At 41.2% G+C, this 16,597-nt stretch overlaps 1 protein-coding gene across 2 annotated transcripts; it reads right to left on the reverse strand.

Annotated features, from left to right (window-relative positions):
- Positions 1–1,035: 1,035 nt before the first annotated feature.
- Positions 1,036–15,198, reverse strand: Trmt10a (tRNA methyltransferase 10A). Of its 2 annotated transcripts, XM_021157356.3 has the most exons (9): positions 15,008–15,198; positions 12,727–12,837; positions 11,553–11,744; positions 10,597–10,756; positions 9,576–9,647; positions 8,579–8,653; positions 6,723–6,872; positions 4,542–4,647; positions 1,036–2,634 (listed from the first exon to the last, which is right to left on the reverse strand). In XM_021157356.3, the coding sequence occupies exons 2-9, from the start codon at positions 12,741–12,743 to the stop codon at positions 2,396–2,398; spliced, it is 1,011 nt and encodes a 336-aa protein (XP_021013015.1). In that variant the 5' UTR covers positions 12,744–12,837; positions 15,008–15,198; the 3' UTR covers positions 1,036–2,395. The 2 variants fall into 2 exon arrangements, with proteins under 2 accessions (XP_021013015.1, XP_085691622.1); XM_085835496.1 differs by lacking the exon at positions 4,542–4,647.
- Positions 15,199–16,597: the final 1,399 nt, after the last annotated feature.

The following is a 16,597-nucleotide window of genomic DNA, read 5'->3' on the forward strand; positions in this document are numbered from 1 at the left end:
TACAAGGCTTACGCCTCATCTATTTCCCTGATCTCCCCAGCAACAATCCTGACTCTTGAGGCTACCATCACTGTCTTCTTCACATACATTAAGCTCACGGCACATGCCCTCGAAATGAACTAGAAAGAGGGAGAAAGACCTCCATGAGCCAGCTCACTCACTGAGCTCAGGGTCTCTGCTGCCATTAATTCAAATCATTGTTACCTATTTTCTCCTTTTCATCTGCTGCTGTACTGGGGAAAAAAAAAAAGAAAGAAAGTTCACAGAAAAAAATACATTAAGGTTAAAAACAACGTCTTGTGAGCCAGAGGGAGCATGACTCTACCAGGCTTGATTCTGAACTTGCAACCTCTGAGACTGTAGAAAATAAGTTGTGGTTATTTTAGCCCACTAGGTCTGTAGTGTTTCCTTATAGCATGCCAGGAAATCAACAGAGCCTTTGCAATGAATGAGCTGAAACCATATGGTACTTAAAATGATTTCCTTCACTTTTATATGGTCTTATCCCATATTTTATATGGGATATGTGTTAGTTACTTTTATGTTACTTCATGACAAAACACCCTGACAAAAGACCAATAAGGAAGGGAGGGTTATTTTGGTCTAGAGCTCTGAGGGGAGGCCTGGCAGTGGGATTGTCAGGTTGGCCTGGATGTCAGGAAGAGGTGATCTCATTTGCCTGTATAAAGGAAAGATGACACAAGAAACAGGACTGGCTATAGAGTTGAAAAGCCCGCCAGGCAGTGGTGGCGCACGCCTTTGATCCCAGCACTTGGGAGGCAGAGGCAGGCGGATCTCTGAGTTCGAGCCCAGTCTGGTCTACAGAGTGAGTTCCAGGACAGCCAGGGATACACAGAGAAACCCTGTCTTGGAAAACCAAAAAAAAAAAGAAAAGCCCACCCTAAGTGACATGCTCCCTCCAGCAAAGCTTCCCCTTCGAAAGGCCCCTCGAAAATGGTACCATCAGCTGGAGACCAAGTATCCAAACACACGGGCCCATGGGGGATACCTCACAAAACCTGAATCTTAGAAAAGTACAGTAACAACATGAACTTTATTCATTTAGAACTATACTACGACTGTTTACATACTTCATTTATAGACTTTGAAAGAGTTAGCTACAATAGGTAACTAAGAATAAAGCAACAGAAATAGGCACTGACCATCAACACCAAATGTAATGAGCTTCTGTCTAAGTGTGATGCCAACACAGCACATACATTGTATCATAAAGAGAAAAGACCAGAAACTGATTTTGTCGCAATCCAGTGAGAGCCCCTGGAGTTCCACTGCACTTGTGGGAAGGGCATGTGATCTGCACACTACTCGGCAAATTCTCTGCAGAAGCCAACAGTGCAGTGTCCCTCTGCTCTGTCTCCATCACTCTCCAAACCACTGTTCAATTCCCATTTAGCGAAATCAAAGTAGTGAATTCAACACAACCATTCCACAAAGAATACATCAATCCTGTCATTGTAGATTAAGGCATGAAGGCTAAATGTGATATGGACAGATGTAAACATTATTACATGCACATTTTCCTACATGCATATGTTATTTACAGAAACACGTTTATATTAGTTGGAGGCAGATGTATAATATTCACATTAAAAGATAACATTATGGAAATATATGGTATATATATGGAAAATATATGAGAAGGATAACTTTTTTGTTTTGTTTTAAACTGAGGTAAAGACAAATTGATCCTTCAAAAAAAGCTTATATAATAGTCTAGCCAGCAAAACTTAGCTGTGTAATTGAATAAGTTATTGTCATTACAGGATTTAAGATTATTCTTGTGACTATTTCAGAAGCATAAGAAGGTATCACAAGGGAGGCACAGGAATGGACTCCATTGTCCAAAAGGAATGAATTGTCGAGCCCAGCAAACAACTGGTAGTTCTCCTAGAATTAATGTATTTCTTAGACAAAACACCAAAGCTACAGAAAAAAGCGTAGCTTTCAAAGTTCAACATTCTAGAAGACACACAGGTCAGTTATGAATATCTGCTCCACCAAATAGACATCGGACTAAAAAGATACAGGTAGGAACGTAAAAAACCAAGCTCAAGGGTCAGAAGGCACGTCCTGAAGGATATGCTCCAGTGAATGACGAACCGAGGCAGACTCGTATACCACATCCTCCATGACTGATTTGAGGCTTAAAGCAATTTTGAAATCATATCTTTAAGTCTTCTTACACAAACCAAACGATCCTTTCTTAGTGTTTAAAGGGTTTTTTTGTTATTATTTAACTCTTAAAACAGATTTAAAATTCCACAACATAGACTAGAGAAAATTTTCTTGCAGTCTGAGCATTCTGTAAAGCACCGCACTGCCTGGTTTCTCTTAAGCGAGAGGAAGACAGGGGAAGGTTACTGTGGGACCGGGCTCACTGCAGAACCGGGCTGCTCTGCTGGCCCTGCTCGTCTTTCTGTGGTGAGTCAGGATTATCCCTGCAACGCTCTCCCTCGCTGGCACTGTCCCATCCTTCTGGCAGGGACTGGTGGTCCTGAGGAGAGCTTTCGCCGGCCTTGTGAGCAGGAACGGCCCCTTTCCGTTGGGGTAAGATTGTAAAGAATGCCTCTTGCCAGTCTCTTGTTTCCAAGAACTCCAGGATAATTTCAAACACTGCAACACGGGCAAATGCAGACACTTGTTAGTCACGGGCACCACAATGCTGCACACTGGAGTGTAATTCAAGCTGTGCTGCGTGCTCACTTGTCCTAATTACTGCAGTTCTTACCTCTCTCCTTTTGGCTATCTATCAGGCACAAACAGCCCCATGGCTCTCCAGCCCTTATGTCCTTTTCAACTTTTCCTCCGTCAGTTCTCGAGCCCCAGAAACTTCCTAGAGTCAAGTGTGTGTTATAATCAAGAGAGGCCTCCGTCATCTTCTTCATCTCTATGTACTAGCTCATGACTAGGGCGCACACGGTTAACATTCGGTCCGTCTGTTCTATCGTCACTACAAAGAGCCACTGTGAGGAGCTTTTGCCTGCTGTCTGCTCTTGCTTTCATAGTAGTAGAAAGGAACCCAATGCTGTCCCTAGGTTCTCCACACTATGGAAGGGCGTTCTAGGTTATTTTCCAGAAAAGGAATTTCCACTAGGTATCAAAGGTTTCAGGAGAAATTTGTTCCTGGAATAGTTAATTTCATTTCTTTAACTCCATATAGGATGCTATATAAAAGTATTTAGGATTACATAAATTATTGTGTACCAACTAAAATTAATTAATGAAAAGCACCAGAGAGATGCATCAGTGGTTAAGAGGACTGGCTGCTCTTACAGAGGACTGGGGTTCAGTGCCTAATATCCACATGGTTGCTTACAATGCCTGTAACTCCAGTTCCAGGGATATAATTTCCTCTTCTGACCTCCATAGGCACCAAACATGCACCAGGTGCACCTACATACATGCAGGCAAAACACTCAGACACAAAACATAAGAATAAATGAATCTCAAAAAATTAAAGCTCAATGGCTTGGTGGTATATGCCTTTTTTTTTTCCAGTAAATGATTATTTATTTATTTCTTTTAAAGCCTAGATTGGCCTCAAACTCTTGACCTACTTCCTGAGTCTCCTGAGTGCTGGGATTAGAAGGATGAAAAAGGTTTGATATAAATTAAGTGGTGGTATAGATCTGTAATCCCAACATTTAAGAAGGAGGCAGAGGCAGGTAAGATTTCTCAGAGTTCAAGAAGTCTAGTCAACACAGTGAAATCCTGTCTCAAAAATTTTTTATCATAATTTGAATAAATAATACTTAAGGCAATTAATTATATCTAAGCATACCACAATGTCATTCATGATGGCTGTTAATCTTGAGATTCATTAGAGAAAAACAAATTCTACCATTTGAGGCCAAATTTAAGGCAAGCTTTACTACATATTAAATACTGAGCAAGAGACGGGCTTTGGTGAGAACTATTCCCTGGAATTTCCCAGCTGAGAATGTTGAACGAAGGACATTTAAGGACACGAGGCTTCATTAAGGAATGAAGGCTTTATAAGAATAAACCTATAGGCCACCATCCTTTCCCATGAGGCTTTGTTATTTTCCAAGAACTACAATTCCCAGCATTCCATGATGTTACCTGGTTCCTGGGCAGGTGGAGACTATAGGTTAATTTGGGGCATTAAATAGCAAAAAATAAAATATAATTAAATTTATATTTTATATTATGAAACAAATTAAAAATATTCATGGGAGAATGATTATCTACTTAGAGGATGGAGTATCGCATAGTCACTAAAAATCAATGCCATGGACACGACAATGAAGTGAGAGATAAGTATGCCAGATGAGTAAAGCTGAGAGACCACAGTTAGAGAAAAAGAGGTGGGAGGGACACACCCTAAAGTGAGTCACAGTTTATAGCTAGCTGTTTTTATACTTTGTAAATTCTCAAAAATGTCTCAAGTATTCCCTTTTATTTCTAATGAACACATGACTTCTTTTTATTTATCCAAATCTGAAATGTACCTTCTCAGTGTTCACTTAGGTCCGCTTTAGGGCACCTTAGCAGCTTACCATGGTTAACTGCCAGGACTTTTCGACTATTCATCTTCACAAAATCTGCAAGAGGGAGCTGTGCATGTTCGATTCCGTAATTGGATGCTTGTTTAAATGTGACTCCCTGAAAATAAAGACACTGGGACTTAGGTGTTGTGCAGTCTAGGAAAAAGTAGACCTTTTTCAGAAAGGTCTCCAGTGCGGAAAACCTCTGAGCAGCCTGTGTTTAAGACGGTAGGCGTGCTTACAGCCTTTGTTTAAGCACCCCACTGTGAAGGAGTGAAGAGAAGATGTTTCCAGCAGGTAGGAAACTTCTCAGTGGTAGAACAAGGAAATCCCGGTGGGTCTGCTCTCTGATTGTCCCCTTTCTAGTCCCTGCCCCGTTCCTCTCAGGGAAACACTCCATGGGAACTGGAGATGAGCACCACCATCCTTTCTGTCAGGGTAAACTATGTCAGTGTTCTAGGTTATACTGGATGTGATCACACACACAGAGGCACCACTACAAGATGAGTTTCGGCTCCTCAGCGCACAGGAATCCGCCCCTCCAGGACTGGACAACACCAGCTTAGCACAAGTACTTTTTATTTAACATAAAAGGCACTGTTAGCAGGTCAATTTCCAAATACCAGAACCTCTAATACACTAGGGGCTGTCTGAAGGAAACCATACCTAAGCAATTCTCAGCCATAGGAGACTCCCAGACTGTTATGTAAAGGCTCTGAGAATCCTTCAAATGCACAACCCCATAAGATCTCAGATATCAATCACTGACTATTTATAAAAGGTTACGTCAAAGCCTAGATGCCACTACTCAGAATCCAGGCCACATACAATGGCTCTGCTAAAATTCTGCTACAAAAAAATTTAAAGGAAATTCAGTTTCAATTATACACCTAGACACAAATATGTCAATGAAATAAAACCCTGAGTGAAGAGTATTTCATTTTTTTCTTACATTTTATTTTTCCCTTTCTACCAACTAACTGTTAGATAAGGATTTTATATTTTCTCAAACTTGAAATGCTGGAAATCTGTGTCTATCCCAGATAAAAAGACGGTCCAGGAAGTGTAAGCTGAATTTCTCAACAAGTACTTAGCCTATGTAGGGGCAAAAAAATTAGAGGAGCCAGGGGCTTTTTGAATAGGAATAGTTTATTAGAGAAACAGACACAACTGAAGCAGAGAGTCTGCTTATAAATCAGAATTTCCCACTGACAAGAGAAAGGCTAATGACCATTCTGACGAGGCCCCTGGGATATTCTAGATTTGTTTACCCAATGCCTAGCAATACCTGACAATTTCAAATTTACAATTAAAAAAAAATCCAGTTTCTCAGCCATATTACACCTAGGAGCTCCCCAGCCATGCAGTCACCACTGGACAGGCAGATATGACCATGTGTGACATGGGAGGAATTCTCCATACACACTGCTGCTGAAGTGTACAGTTACTTCATATACTATGCTGATCTTCACTTAGGAAAAATACATTTTCTTTAGAAAACTGAGATGAATTGAGCATGTTGCAAAGTACATAATAATGTACTCTTTAGAAAGTAGCTTCTTATCTATATAAAAACATGAGGTGAGAAAAGAAAACTAGGTGAGAAAAAAATGATTTGAGAAATCATATATTTAAAAACTAGTATAGGAGATATGAATCTGTAGTTAGCAAACTACTCTTCCAGAGGACCTGGGTTCAGTTCCCAGCACCCACATGGTGGCTCACAACTGTCTGTAACTCCAGTTCCAGAGGATCTGACAGTATTTCCTGACCTTCAAGGACACCAGACAAGCACTAGAGCAGACATACATGCAGGCAAAACACTCATACACATCAAAATTAACTATTTTAAAAATTACTATCAACTTCAGTGGCTCAGCAATCGCAGTATCAGAGCTTCCAGCAACACAGCACAGCTTAACCATACAGACCCTGCAGCTATCTGGTCACTTCTAATAATCCACTTTGCTACCTGTCACCGTTGACTTTAGGCGTAATCTCTTTGTTCCTCAGACCCCGCAATGCTGAAATGTAGACAATAACTACAGTGACCTCCCTGAGCTGTAGGAGGGTCAGGTAAGTTAAGGTGAAGCCTTTGCTTAGCTTAGGTCACCACCACATCACTAGGCACTCAAGAAAGACTGTTCACTCTTAGGATTTTGTCAGGTTCTAGGGAGGAGCAAAGCACAGTACCTTGTGATGGTTGTGGTCCACTAGCCCTCCAATCACGTAGGCCTTTGACTCATCTAAGTCCTTCAGTACATTAGGTGAGTCTGACGTCAGATAAACCAGGTCTTCTTTTTTTATGAGTTCACTATAGTGCTCTGATTTGATGTGAATATCCTTCAACAACAAAAGGAGAGTGAGTGTATCATTAGCAGGACTCTGAAAGCTGGCTGATATCCTCTTTTCTCAAAACAAACTTGTCCAAAAACACCTGATATCAAGCTTGAGAGGCTACTGCTAGAGTAGTAGTGTAAAACCCATAACCAGCTCCTTACCTCATATCTCTACCAACCTCACTCCCTCAGCTGGGGCCCCAGTTCCAAATCTAACCCCGCACACTAATGGCAGGCCGAGTCTCTACAACCTCACTTGGATTCTCTAGCCTTTCCTGTAGGGTCAACTCCAACTCCTCAACTCAGGACTGAATACGGCATCAGTCTACCTTTCTGACTTAACCTCTATTCCAAAAATAAAAATAAAAACGCATTTTCCTGCCTTCTTCATCACACTGTTTTCCAGACAAGAAATGTCTTTTCCAATTATGGATCCCACGTGACCATCAAAAAGAAACTGTGTCAATTTAATTAATAGAATGTGTCTGTTTCTGCAAGGAGACACATCTGAGAGCTGCTTTGCCAACACTTTCAGCTCAGAGACACAGGACTGAGTAAGAGCTGTAAGACTCTTCAAGTCACACTAACTGCCTGAATGATATGCTTCCAGACTCTGACTCTTATACAATAATCTTCAAGAAAATCAAATAAAGCTGACACTTAGATAATACAATTACTTTTCTGAAAAAGAATATGCTATAAATCTGACTCTTATACTTAATAACGGCCTCAAGAAGGCTCTGAGTAGCTCAAAGCCAGTGAGTCTGTATTTCTCTAGAAACCCAAGGATGTAAACAAGCTTGGAAAGACACAAACTGCACAGTACGCTTGTCTAACACATTTGTTAGTTCTTAGAAAGAGACCTGAATCTGAAGACTTGCTAAGGATGCTTTGCTTGCAAATGTATGCACACAGGCTCTTAATGTATGCAGCTAGTAGATTAGTAGGCACTAGTGGGGAAAGCCGGACACTGTGGGAACTGAACACCAACAGTAAACAACACGGACAGGCATAATACAGCTGTCTGCTGAACACGAGTCCTGTGCCAAGCTGGCCACATCTATGCCTAGCCAAGCTGGCCATATCTATACATAGCCAAATTGGCCATATCTGCAAATAGCCAAGGTGGTCACACTGGCACAGAGTCAAGCTGAGTGCATCTTTACATATACCTAGACACAGAAATTTATCTCATAAATACATTTGAAATCTGCTAGAAGCTTCACTAAAAAAGTAAAAACTAAATGAATGACCTTCAGTATCTTTTACCATAATATACCCATGTTATAGCCCCACCCCTTTTAAGTCAGCATATCTCACATTTACAACCTATGTCAACTCACAGTCCAGATTTTCACATCTCAGGAACGTACAACCACATTCAGCTAGTGGTCACAGAATGGATAGTATGGATTTAGAAGAAACAAATGTACAGAGTTTCAAATTTTAGAGTGAGTTTGAAGCAAAAGGTCTTATCAAGGCTTTTAGAGACTTCGTTTTTAAACAAGTGGCTTAAGACAGCAGACAAGACTTATGAGAGGAAATACAAATGAGCAGATATGCCGGTCTCTTCTTTAGCTTCTATCCTTGTAACTTTAGGCATAGTATAGTGATACGCAGAGTTTTGTAGCACACCAAGACCGACCAGAGCTTAGGTCAAAAAACAAAGGCCCTTAGGAGCTTAGAAGAATGTGCCTGTCTGTCTCCTACCTTCCAGTTGACCCATCCTTGGTCGTTCTCATCCATGTTCTTCTTCAGTTGACCTCCATGGCTTGTCAAGTAAAACTGATGAGCAATTGGTAAGCAGAGAAAAAGGAGAAATCTGGTCAGTTAAGTTCACTGTTTTATCCCCTCAGCACCAGGGAAACACAAAGTAGTTTTCACTGAGCTAGAAATGAAGAACTGTGATCAACTCAGTGCCTGACTCATCGGGAGAAAGGGCCCGTGTTAAGGTGGGGTTTCCTCAACCCACCAGCTCCAGCCATGCATTTCCACCCCACCTCTTGGCTGATCAGGTATGACCTGTCTGTCTGCCACTGATGGGCACCCTGCAGACTCCCTGGTTTTCACCAAGCTCTCATCCACCTCCCTGGGAAAGCTGTTTAACTGTCACTATTATTCTTGCTGCTGCTGAGCCTTCCCTGACATCTCTATAGCTCAACCAAGGAAGTTAAGGGCCTCAGTAAAATTTTTAAAAAGATGTAAAGAATGTCACAAAGGTAGGGTATAAAATTATATAAGCGCTCAGTTCCACGTTGCTTCCACTTGGTCAACATCCACGGGAGTTCCTGGCTCTCCACGTCACGAGGTAGAGTTCACAGAAGCAGTCGGCTAGCATCTACACTCAATCTCTAAGTTAAAAAACCCTTCCTTCTCAGAAATGTCAGTGGCTCAAAGGAAATATAAACCAGACATGTCTAAGAGGGTCTGCGGTACAAACAGGCAGTGGTAGCCTACTTCCCCTCTCTCCCCACTTCCCACAGTGGAAGGAGTCAAAGCTGAGGAACTGGAGTGAAAATGTGCACATATCCTAAAAGACACGCAACACTGCACAGTGGGGTGTAAGGCTGGTGAGGGGGAGTCTGGGAGCACACTCATGTCCAACATAGTCCTGTAGGAAAGGGCATCAAAGAAGCATGCAGGAGCCTAAGACCGTCAGGGGCGGGCCGCTGGGCCGAAGGGAAAGGAGCCCGGAACCCACACACACCTGCACGGGATGAGAGGCTCGGCGGTTTTCTGCATAACATCGTTGAATCTGTTTATGAAGTTTCTTAATATCCTATAAAATAGCACAATTTTAACAACAGAGAGTTATCAAAAGCATCTGAGGCCTTCTATGGTATTACAGGAACAGAGTAAGCAGAAGGGACGGCCAGGCAGGCAAAAGTCTTTCTTTTAAAATGCAACGCCGTTGTGATAAGTTTCATTTGATTTTCCTGAACACTAACAAAACGACACATATAAAGACAACACTCCGTAATTCACCCGTCCTGTTGAAGTTTTTATCTATTCAAAATGCTAATTATGCTGGTTTAACAGACAACAGCAAAAAACTTTCTTTTAAAATCATGCTATTTCCACACTTTACCCGAGTGGCACTGGTAAAATGCCAGATTTAAAACATGTGTGTGTGTGTGTGTGTGTGTGTGTGTACCTGGATATACATATGTACACCATGTTCATACAGTGCCTGTGGAGGCCAGAAGAGGGGGTCAGATACCCTGAAACTGGAGTTATAGATGTTTGTGAGTCACTATGTCACACTGGGGACCAATCCCGAGTCCTCTGCAAGACCAAAATGTCTTAACTTGAGTTCCATCTCTCGAGCCATGCTACAGATTTTTTTTTTTTTTAATTTGAGATAGGATCTGACTAAGTGTGCAGGCTTGCTTTAAATGTCCTATATCCTAGGTTGGCCTAAATCTCTGAGATCCCTCTGCCTCAGTCATCTAAGTGGTAGGATTACAGACATATGCCATCGTGCAACTCCCTAATCTTTATAACCAATATGTGATCACTGGGCTCTATTACCTAATTGTGGAGGAAATGTCTGTCTACGCATATATAAACATATACATAAATATGCTATGCATATCAAAGCACTTCATTTAGGAGTAATAGAGTTTGAAAAACTTATGATGTAGTCTAGTATATAAACACTGTCTGTAATATTACTCAAGAAAATAAAAGTGGCTTAACCTAGTTCACACACAGGGACCTCATGATACCTTTAACACCATCAAGTCATCAAAGCTACAGTCGATGACCAGGCGGAGGCTGCTGCGAGCAACATCTCTCCGAATGCGCTTCCTGTCGTTGCCATCTGAGGTGGACTCCAGCTGGCGTCGTTCTAATTTCTTTCTCTTGCGTTTTTCTTTTCGTTTTTCCCTAAAACATCAAATGACATTTTTTTCATTATTTGTACATTTAGACATTCACAAAACTCTAATTAAACAAAAAATTACATTTTAAAGTAGTCATGGCTGTGACATCTTTCTTCTGTGGGGAGAAAAGGGTCAGACCTTAGTAACTTGATTTACTCCATACAACATCTTCACACATGAAGAGAAGGACTTTGCAAAGCTAATAGAACTTTCTTTAATGTATAACTGCAGTATTCAGTAGTTTCATCACTAGTATCATATAGGACTAAGAGATTTATAAAGATGATTTATAAAGAATTTATTCACAACTCATCCACTAAAGGATTTTCTAGTTCAGTATCATAGGGAATACTAAAAAGAATATTTGACTAAATTTACTAAAAGAACAGAAACAAAAGTCCAAGTTTTTCTAATCTCTTATAAATGTTGGCATTCGACAATGGCTATAAGAGAAATGCTTTCATGAAATCCTGTCTTAGGCACACCCGGGTCAGGCCAAAGCTGACCTTCCTGCGTGGCTGCTTTACGCAGATCTAGGACACCCATACCAGAGCCCATCATAGCAGGTCTGCCCTCCTCAGGCAGTCTGAGGTGAGAAAAGGGGCTGAGTCTAAGTTCATTAGTATTGCAAAAAGCAAAGTAACAATTCAGAAGGCATATGGTTTTAATTATAACTGAGCGTTAGCTAATAACACGCATATCCTTATTTTTCATGACTTCTGTTTCAGGACAGACAGCTTTTAACAGGACTTGAAGCCCCATTTCTCAGTAAAACAGCAGCGCATGCTCTGTGTACACACTTGCGCTGTTCCCGTTGCTCTTCCCACTGTTTTTGTTTCATCAGCTTCTTCAGTTGCCGTTTAGATATTGGCTCAGCCCCTGCATCCACTCTCGACTCCTGTCTCTCCTCTTCACCGTCACTCGTACCCAGCTTTTTCTCCACATTAGGAGACTCGATGGATGCTGGCAGCATTTCAGATGACATATTGTCTCTGAAAAATGTGAAAAGCAAAAATTTTTTTACATGAACTGGCAACTTACTAAGTAAAATAGCCCAAATGATCAATAGAGACCACTACATGCTAAGCACTATCATTGATAAAAATACACATTTAGATAGTTAAATGTCATTTATTGGCAAAGATCTTTAACTCTCACTTGACATGAATTAAATACCATTCATTGACTGTACTAGAAGGACTGAAGAAATAGTGTTTACATATACTATAGACGGTCTTCATGTTCTTTCCAGAGTGCAAATGTTTTGAGAGTTATAAAAGCACCAACACTAGTTAGCTTCCGCTGTCAAGGTGGCATTGACCAAGACCAGAGTTATGTGAGAAAGGCCCAATTGGGGATTGGGGGGTGGCGGGTAGGTAACAACACTGGCTCTGCCCAGATGGTCTGTGGCCATGTCTGTGAGGAGGAGCTGTCCTTATTAGTGTGGGCAGTGCCATCCCTAGGCTGGTGGTCCTGGTCACTAAGCGTGATTGATGCAGCAAGCTGAAAGGCAGACACCATGGTCTTTGCTTTGCCCTGACTGCCCTCAGTGATGAACTGTGGTCTAGAAGCATCAGCCAGATACCATTCCTTTAACTTGCTTTTGATCATGGTATTTTATCACAGCCTCAGAGAACTGAACTACTGCAGACACTTTCTGACCTAGCAATGGTTTCTTAGAATAAATTCCTGTAACCAAGTCAGAAATGTACAGTAAAAGTTGCATCATAATTTATTCATTCTAACATTATTTTTAACTGTGAAAAGTAAGAACTTATTTGAGTGTCAGCATAAAGAGTAAACAAATGGTTCTTCTATAATATAGGTTAGTTACTCATGCTAAGCAGCCAGGAAAAATGGTATTTCCAAAATTACTTACTGATGAGAGGTAATGGTTATATTTTAAATCTGAGAGACAATGCAAATACTAATATTCCTTGTATATTATTTATTAAAGCACATATTCATACATACCTTCCACTTCTGTTCATGGGTATCTGGATTTTCTAACTTGAATGATACAGACAAGTTTTCTCTCTCTCTCTAATAAATGTCACTATATATCTGTAAATGCTTTAGTTATGGCTATAAACAAAATATAAAAATTGATTCTGTAATCAGTCTGCAAAATTCTTAGCATTGACCAAAATCAATCTTCATTTAAATCCAACCACACACATCTTTATCCATAACAGCTAGAACTCAACTTGCTGACTGGGGGAAGGCTAACTACACTGAAATATCTTTTCTCTTTAATATGTTATTAATAACAAGGCTTACAAGTGTTTGCCTGTTTGTCCCTGCCTCAGACTAAGCATAATCTGCTAAACAGTACGTGGCCTTAAGAAACATTCTGAGATTCTTCATTCTTACAGAGCTAGCTAGTTAATCTAAGTCAAACAAACGATAATCTAAGCCAAAACAAAAACAAACAACACAATTACACTCTGCGATGTAATAATGAGGACACTTTTGCAGAACTTAAACAGTAGCTTTACTTGATGCTTCTCGCTTTCTTTGAAAGTGCAGTATCACGTTACTTGAAACTCAGTTGACATATTCCAAACTGAGAGGATAACTGAGTGAGTAGATATGGGATTTCATAGGATTCTAAAAGAAAACGAAGAGACTAATTTCAAAGTTACTAACTCCTCTGGTCTCTAGTACTAAATTCCTATGAAAGAAGGCATCTCAAACAAATCTAGCAGAGAGAATATACTGATTAAAGGGATGAAATTGTATATTATGACTCAAACCCAGATCCAACACCAACACTTCCCAGTAACCTAAAACCCTGAGGATGGGGGAATTCTGAAGAGAGAGTGCTACTGAACACTGTTGATAGATGGCTCTAAAGGCATTAAATAAAACTCAAAAATGTATATGCCCAAAGCCATGAATAGTAGAAAAAACAAGACTCATTAATGCAAACTTAAAAGCAAAATTGAAATTAACAGGAAAACATTTTATGAAACATATTTTCAAGAGAGCACAGCTCTGAAACTTGAAACTCAGTTGACTTATTCCAAACCGAGAGGATAACTTGAGTGAGTAGATATGGGATTTCATAGAATTCTAAAAGAAAACGAAGAGAGTAATTTCAAAGTTACTAACTCCTCTGGTCTCTAGTACTAAATTCCTATGAAACAAGGCAATATTTATCCGTGGCAATATTTTTCAGTAGTTCTCTATGTTCAAAATTCTGAAGTGTTGAGCTGGCTTAACTGTGAGAATTACAAAAGCCGTGTTTTACAGCTCTCTTACACCAGGGGGAGCCTTTGTCTTTCACATCTAAAATGTCTCCAGTTAAATTTAACTTGACCTATCACAGAATAGTAACATCTTTGAGCAGCCTATCGTGAGCTAGTCCTAACATTAATGTGTTTTATCAATTCTTGAGACACTGTACTGGGTGTTTTCTAAGCTTTAATTAAATAAGCCAGACTACTGAACAACACATGAAATATGTTTCATTTTATAAAATACATGAATGCAGATAAAATACTAGTTGGCTGTCTTGTTTTGGCTAGACTTCACCAAGATAGCTTCCGCTCCGACTGTCTACTAAGTAATAGAGTAAGAATTTGATGCATTATGTAAAACACGGCACTTTTGAACACATGGTTTTAGTTTGGGTCACGAGGTAAATCTCTATGGCAGCGAGTCTGGGGCTTCTCCCCGACCAGCAGCGATACTAACAGCAGCACATTTTAATCCACTAATCCAAGTTTAACAAGTATTTAAGACCATTTTACAGAAAGATAAAACAACTGTGAGACTTTTCTTTAGCATATCTTAAAAAGAAAAAACCTGGATGGTTAATTCTTGAATATAAATTATCAGATAGGATTACAAAACTCAAAACTGAGTAATACTGACAAAGACTATCTGGTGTGGGGAGAGCATACGTCACTTAATGCCAAAGACAAAAGCCGGGCTGTTATCAAATCGACTAAAACGGCCCTCGTAGTCTTTAAGCTTTCTTTTCGGTAACTGCTAAAATCAATACATGCCTACTTCAGGGTATTTTTATGTTATTTTATTATGTATATTTTTAACGCGTTAGTCAGTACCGCAGTAGCAATAGCCCTTTGTTCAGTTGTCAAAGTCCCTTTGGCTTGAGTGGGAATCTCAGGAGAGCTTTTTTTTTTTTAATGAGTAATTTTACATCTCCAGACACGCAACCACATTTTAAACGCAAAATATTTCATTGGCAACCGGTAACGCGTCCATCTTAACCTCATCCTCAGCTCACCACGAGGCCGAGCCGCCTGGGCAGCAACTGCCCCTCGGCGCCCTACATGCGACGGCCTGACCCAGGGAAGGGAAAACGGCTCGCCTGCCCTCTAAGCGCAACGCAGCGTGGCGACCAGCTACCCTGAGACTGCACATGGCCCCTTTCTGCCACACTTCCGGTAGGGACTCTCCCAAACAACAGAAACTCGGAGCACACACCGCGGCGACAACCGGGCGCGCGCACGCGCAGACACGGGCCTGCCGCACACGCCCCGAGCGGAGCCCTGCGCCCGCGAACGAACCGCAGCTGACCAATCACGACTCTGGAAGACAGCACGTGAGTGGTCAAGGGGCGTGGAAAACGCGCCACCTGACGCCACTTCCTCCGCGAACCCGCAACTACTTCCCAGGCCCTCACCCTCTACTCCGGAAGCCCTGATTGCAGCGGAGGATAGGGTAGCTCACGCTCCTTTGGCATCCGAAAGGATACCAACGGGCAGGGGCGCGACAGCCGCAGTGCCATATTTACCGAGCCGCGGGGCCGGTGGGGAACGCCGGGGTGCGGTCAGAAAGCCTTTCTGAAGTGTTCTCGGCTCCACGCGTTCGTCCTCCTTCAGAAACTTCAACTCCCAGAGGCAGAGGCGGTGGTTGCGCGCCCGGTTACGGCACTTACGGCTTACGTCATCGGACTGCGCTAACTCAAAACCAGAGAAAGAGGAGGAGTCTGTAGGGGGCGGGGTCTGGGCCTGGGTTTTGCGGGAATGGTTAGTGGCTACTGCGAGGCGTTTTTTCCCGGTCAAGCGTTGCATTTCTACCCACAGGCCTGTGTAAGCTCGGGTCTCGAGGCGAAAATAGCCCCACTGAAAGAAATTGAAATGCAGAACAGACGAAATGCTCTTATTTTTTTCTGCGTTGAGAGGATGATCTAGTATTGCCCAACGTACTTCTAACTTATGTAAGAAAGTTACCAATGGTCTTTCATAAGTGAAAAAATTTTAAACTGAAATTTTTAATAGAAATTCATCGAAGTTGGGAATTTTAAAGATTTCTTTTTATGTCCTTAGTAAAACATAATACTTTACAGTCCATCCTTTGAGGGTTTTTTTTTTATGCTGTTTTGCAAAACACTAGTGATATTTCATCGTTTGTAAATACTTGACCTTATATAATCTTTTTGCTAAATATAGACCAAGTCAACCGAGGAGGGGCGGGGAAAAACCAAACAGTTGGGTAGGTTGGTCTTTTTGTAGTTGTTTTGTTTTAATTTGGCTTTTCTGATGGATGAATCTGTAGAATTTGCAGATAAAAAATATTTTTCAAGGACCCATCATTAGATTTTTCTTGTTGCTTGACCTTTTGAACTTGTTACAGGCTCTTAAATGAACTGAATCGTCTCTGAATTTAGTGTGTGTGGGTGGGGGGGGGGGGGGAAGAGATCTTTTTTCAACTCTGTTTTTATTTGGAAAAACATGTGAATCACATGTTATGTGTCGTGGATCTCTCAAATCTAAGAGATTTCTGTTAACTGAACATTGGCAGTAAAGTGTGAATCCACTTATGATCTGTTAGTAGGGCATCTTTTTTCAGCTACCTCCGTATCAGGGCAGAG

Source organism: Mus caroli, unplaced genomic scaffold (genome assembly GCF_978045245.1).
Source record: "Mus caroli unplaced genomic scaffold, Mus_caroli_1 scaffold_3, whole genome shotgun sequence".
NCBI classification, from domain to species: Eukaryota; Metazoa; Chordata; class Mammalia; order Rodentia; family Muridae; genus Mus; species Mus caroli.

Excerpts from the sequence above, each read along its gene's own strand:
- Trmt10a (XM_021157356.3), bottom strand. Across the intron at positions 10,757-11,552 it reads GAGCAACGGGAACAGCGCAA|GGAAAAACGAAAAGAAAAAC; the intron begins GTGTGTACACAG and ends TTGATGTTTTAG. Across the intron at positions 9,648-10,596 it reads ATGACTTGATGGTGTTAAAG|GATATTAAGAAACTTCATAA; the intron begins GTATCATGAGGT and ends GCTATTTTATAG.